Source organism: Thermobia domestica, chromosome 2 (assembly GCF_964235325.1).
Source record: "Thermobia domestica chromosome 2, izTheDome1.hap1.1, whole genome shotgun sequence".
Lineage (NCBI taxonomy): Eukaryota > Metazoa > Arthropoda > Insecta > Zygentoma > Lepismatidae > Thermobia > Thermobia domestica.
In genome coordinates this window covers 154,201,940-154,207,896 of record NC_137455.1, presented here as the reverse complement: position 1 = coordinate 154,207,896, position 5,957 = coordinate 154,201,940, and the positions used below count along the sequence as shown (strand labels likewise).

At 33.9% G+C, this 5,957-nt stretch overlaps 1 protein-coding gene across 1 annotated transcript; it reads left to right on the top strand.

Annotated features, from left to right (window-relative positions):
• Positions 1-3,104: 3,104 nt before the first annotated feature.
• Positions 3,105-5,138, top strand: mEFTu2 (mitochondrial translation elongation factor Tu 2). The gene has a single exon (XM_081747468.1). The coding sequence runs from the start codon at positions 3,564-3,566 to the stop codon at positions 4,956-4,958; it is 1,395 nt and encodes a 464-aa protein (XP_081603594.1). The 5' UTR covers positions 3,105-3,563; the 3' UTR covers positions 4,959-5,138.
• The last annotated feature ends 819 nt before the right edge of the window (positions 5,139-5,957 follow it).

Sequence of the window (5,957 nt, the reverse complement as noted above, 5' to 3'; positions counted from 1 at the left end):
TCAGACGCTCTCAGTGTATTACATACTTTAGAAAAGACTAATTGGACTATCAAAACTACCTGGCTTTTACTTAATATTAAAATTTTATATAAACAATTACTAGAAAATGGGTATATAATTAAGTTTTTATATACTAAATCACATACCAACATAAATTATCATGATGAAATAGACCTGACCGCGAAATCCGCATGTGATGATGGACAACCTGCTCTGATTAAAATAAGTCATTTAAATCTTAAACCAGTGGTTTGTCTTCAACAACTCAATCAATAAATGAATGGAAAGCAATTAATCGACAAGGTCCAGGCAAATTCTACTGGCAGATCATGGATATAAATACATCTAAACCTTGGAATATCATACACAACTGGACAAGACATCAAGTTATCCTATTTTATCGACTACTTTTCAATACAACACTAACACCCCATAAATTATACAAAATAAATAAAATTGAAAGTAATCTATGTTGGTGCAAAAAAGATATTGGATCTATGGACCATATAATATTTGCTTGTGATAATAAGAAAAAAGGAAGGAAATTTATAATGGATACAATTTTTAGGAATCTTGGATATGGACCATACTGTTTACAAAATCTTCTGGCATCAAATAATTGGAAAATCATTCACACCATTATAGAATTTTTACAACTAAATGAAATTCAAATATAAAATAAATAAATAAATAAATAAAAACGGACCAATCTGATAAAGCAATTTAGCGAAACTCATAATTAGAAGATTATAATTAATTTTTTTAAAGACCAGTCCGTATAATCAAATGCACAAAATATAATAATTTTTATATCCAAGTCTGATAAAAATTTAAAAAAAAAATAATAATAATTTTATGTATATCAACAGAGATCAACAATTTCAGAGAAGACCTAACTATTTGATTTCAAGGATTATACGGAACCGCACTGACATGGAATTTGAACTTAAATTTTGGACTATTAAAACAGAATACATAATTTATATAAAACAAACCAACAAAGTGTAATAGGGAATACAGTTCGAAGCTGCCTAAATAAAACCTAACCCCTACTTCTGGGTTAAAGAAAGAAAAGAAAGATAGATATTGAAAAGGCGTATGATACAGTCAAGAGAAAGATATTATGGGAAGTAATGGAAAACATAGGAATATCAAAGAAATTTATTATGCTTCTTAAGGAACTATATAAGAACAACAAATACAAATATGAAATGGGAAACGTAAAATCAAAATGGATAGACAGTAATAAAGGTTTGAAACAAGGATGTCCTCTATCACCAGTTCTATTCCTGATATACATACATGAAGTGGAAGAAGCATTGATCAAAACAAACAGAGGGTTACAATTAAGATTGCAAGGAAAAGAAAAAGTAACAAAAATCCCTGGCACTCTATTTGCAGACGATGTGGCTCTGATGAGTAGTAATATTGAAGATATTAAGGAAATATTAGAAACAGTAGTTAGGAAAGGAGAAGAAATTGGTCTAAAAATAAATGAAGAAAAAGCAAGTTCATGGTTTTTAGTGGAGACATAGAGGATAAAAATATACAAGCAGGAAACAGTAATAAGCAAGACTGAAAAAATAGAATTTTTAGGAATTACACTTGAAGAAGGAGAACAATACTTAGTTGAACACGAGAAAAAACTGAAAAATAAACTACAAAAATATACAGCAATTATAAAAAATAAAGCAATGTGGTCATACAATAGATATGAGGTGTCAAGAATACTATGGAAACAAGTAGCAGTACCGGCGCTAACATATGCAAATGAAGTAATAACTTTAACGGAAAAAGCAGGAGTATTTTACAACAAGCACAAAATCAAATAGGAAGGTTTGCCCTAGGAGCAAATAAATTAAGTGCAAATGTAACAATAACAGGAGAGATGTGATGGAGTGATTTTGAAAAAAGAGAAGGTGTGAGTAAAGTAAAATATCTTGGAAGATTAAAATTTATGGAAGAAACAAGATTAGCAAAAGTGGTGCATGAGGCCACTAAACATATAAGAAAAGGGAAGAACACGAAATGGTTTAGGAGAGTTAGGAAATTAGAAAGAAAGTATGATCAAACTACCCGCTGGCATAGAGAAGAAAATTATAAAAATTGGGAAAAAATCACAGAAAAAACATTTAAAGAGAAAGCGCAGGAAAAGTGGTATGAAGTTGTTAAGAAGAGCAGTTTGAAAGGAATATACACACACAAAAAGAGTTATGAGAAAATAAATTATATGAACAATGATTTACGAAGCATTTTACTTTTCAAAGCCAGGTCAGGGAGCCTTAAAACAGGGGTAAGATTGAAAAAATTTAAAGAAGTGAACGAAAAATGTCAATTATGTTTTAAAGAAGATGAAACATTAGAACACTTATTGTTAAAATGTGAAGAAACCTTAAAAATCAGGGAAAAATGGAAATGGATCGATGAAATGAAAGAGGAAGGAAATTTGATTAAATTAGGTTGGAGGCTAGGCTTTAATGTAAATGGAAGGGAACTAAGTGAGAAAGAAATAGAAAAAACCAAAGAACTTCTTGAATTTTGGAAAAAGAAAATGGAAAACGTTAAATAAAAAAAAAGCAGTATACTTACTTTATTTTTTTTTATTTTTTTCAGGATCCAAACCTCCGAAGAGAAGGAAGGAAAATACCTTGAACCTGAACCTGAACCTGCTGAAAGCTGAACTGGGAGTTCGGCAGTGGCTGTTATAGTGCGTGCCTCGTGTCTGGTAGTGCTCCGTGAGGAAGAAGCTTAAGTGGGCCTTGCTATACACCTACACTACACTTACACTTTCTGTTACATTTACACGTACATACATCCCCTTCTTTTTTATACGCTTTCCTTTTGCATTTTATACTTCCCACTTACCCTTAATTTTTTGCCCTGTTCATCTTGGCTTTTCTCCCTCTTTCCCTGTCTGAACTTTCCCGATTTTGACCTTTCCCTGACTTTGACTATTTTCCTGACTTGTGTCATTTCTTCCCGATTGTGTCCTGTATTTTATTCTATTTTGATTTTGAATCATAAATCCTCTGTTTGAGGTACACATTGACCATTTAGCACTTGTAGCACATATGACTAGTGAGCTGGTGCACCGACCTATTTGACTGATAATAGTCATAAGACAAGAAAGCTGAACTGAGGTATTTGTGTGCAAGGGGAAATAATTGCATTATAATTCGTTTATTAATACTAATAATCCTCTTTTATTCGCATTTATAGTACACAGTGACGTCTTGTCAGTTCCATCCTATGAACATTATTAATAATATGGAAGTGGACGAATATTCTATGGTACAAATAGCTTGAAATGAAAAATTACACGAAAGATAATGCATAATAGTAATCATACTGAACTCAGTTCGTAAATAAAAAAGTATAGCAGAAAATAAATAGCTTCACACTTAATTGAAGAGCTGTAACTGAACAAGAGAAACAATTTCATCTTTAGTGTATGGTGATTACAATAGAAGTGTCTTTTTTGAAACAGACCTTTTCATACAATTTAATGTAAAGAGATGTATATTTGGAAGTGGTTTTAGTGTAAGTTCAAATAAAAAGGAAGTATGAGAAGCGTGTGTTGGTGGTTTAAAAGTCCAACTACTTTGTTGAGTCTCAGTTTACACACTAGTAAATATGGAAATTACGTCCACATGGGACCGTCGTGTTGGCGGTATGTACATGTACGTCCAAGGGAACGATTTTTGTGTTCAGTTGCTGCAGCTAAAGTTCAGAAAAATGAAATCGTGTCACATTGTAATGTTGGAACTATAGGACATGTTGATCATGGGAAAACTACAGTAACTGCTGCCATAACGAAGATTCTCGAATCCGATGGTTTAGCAAAATATATCTCTTATGATGAAATTGACAAAGCTCCCGAAGAAAAAGCACGTGGAATAACGATTAATGTCGCGCATGTTGAATACTCTACCAATAAAAGACATTATGCCCATACAGACTGTCCAGGTCATGCAGATTACATAAAGAACATGATTTCGGGAGCATCTCAAATGGATGGTGCAATTTTGGTTGTCGCAGCAACAGATGGTCAAATGCCACAGACACGTGAACATCTATTGTTAGCTAAACAAGTTGGCGTTAAAACCATTGTTGTTTTTGTAAACAAGGTTGACCAAGTGGAATCGGACGTTGTGGAACTAGTTGAACTTGAAATTCGCGAATTGTTGACCGATTTTGGTTTCGATGGAGCAGCTGCTCCTGTGATATGTGGATCTGCCTTGAAAGCTCTTGAAGGTGATTCATCGGAAATCGGTATTCCTTCTATAAGAAAATTACTGGACGCAATAGACATTTATATCCCAAATCCAACCAGGGATTATGTGTCACCGTATTTGCTTCCTATTGACAATGCTTTCACCGTCCCTGGTAGAGGTACTGTTGTGATTGGCACTTTGGAGCGTGGAATAATGAAAAAAAATAGTGCGTGTGAATTGCTAGGATTTGATCAGTCTATTTCGTCAACTGTTTCAGACATTCAAGTTTTCAAACGGTCGGTGCCTGAAGCAAAAGCTGGTGAAAACTTAGGCGCACTTTTGCGGGGAGTGAAACTTAATAATGTTCAACGTGGAATGTTGCTGTGTGCAAAAGGGAGCGAAAAGCAAAGTAATCATTTTAAAGTTCAGGTATATTTCCTGTCGAGGAGCGAAGGAGGAAGAACGAAACCTGTGACTAACAATTACATACAGCAACTTTTCAGCAGGACTTGGAATATAGCATGTCGAATAGATTTACCAAGTGATGTTCCAATGGTAATGCCTGGCGAACATTGTGTTGTGTACCTTACATTGTTAAAAAAAATGGTAATGAATATAGGCCAATCGTTTACGATACGAGAGAACAATACAACCGTCGCAACAGGGATGATAACTGAAGTATTAGAGAGCGTAGATGTGCCAAAGCAAACTTTGAGTAAGGTGAAATTACCGTATTCAGAGTAAATTAATTTAAAAAACTTTTTGTAGTGTGATGTGCCTGATGCATAGTCTAGTCTCAGTCTACAATGTTTATACTGTGCTAACAAACCAGTTTATTTTACTGTTTTTACTGTTATTAACTAATGGTTATCTGGAGTAGCACACACACACACTAAAACCTTTAGGAAATAAAACTGTTTGAAACAAATTTGTCTCACTTTCCGAGCATTAAAAAAAAAAAAAAAAAAAAAAAAAAAAAAAGCTCTGATGCCAGTCACGCAATCCACTCGTGTATTAGACAGATGAGAGTACTGTTGACAATTGGCATTCTCCACTCTGACGGCTTGACGCTAACATTAAAATTTGCTGAGATATAAATTGTCTATCATATGACCAGTATGGAGTTGTATGACTTATCTAGTTAAGCGAGCAATAGGGCTATTGTTTAGCTTCTGGCAGGTTTCTAACATGCTTTTTTTTGCGATATTCTATTCACATTCGGTGAGGTTAGGTTAATAGCATTTAATTCAGACAGTATTGCCGAGCGGGCGTTAGCGAGTGAAGGCGGGTTAGAGCCCCGCAGGGTACATTGTTTTCTGTCTTCGTTAGTATTGGCCCCCATTGCTCAACATTTACCAACAAAAGTATAATGTTTCCTGTTTACTGATGGACGGTGTAGGATACATATCACATAATGGTAAACTCACCTCCGTATCCTGTTAAAACATTTTTGTGTGCGATGTTGCTTCTCCAGCATCAACTTTTTTGTAGTACTGAATCATTGTACCTATAATCATCTTCGAAAGTTGCTAGAAAATTTAAAGGGAAAATACAATCATCCGAAAACACAATGGACTTTAGTATCACTTGTTACTGTCCGCATTTGCTAGCTTTTAATTTTTCTTTCTTTCTTTTTTTTTTCGTGGACATTTCAATGTTTTTGTTACAACTCTCATAAAAAGAGCAAAAAATAACACTGCTCGACAAAATTAAACTTTTTGAAAGTTATTTTTGATTTGACAC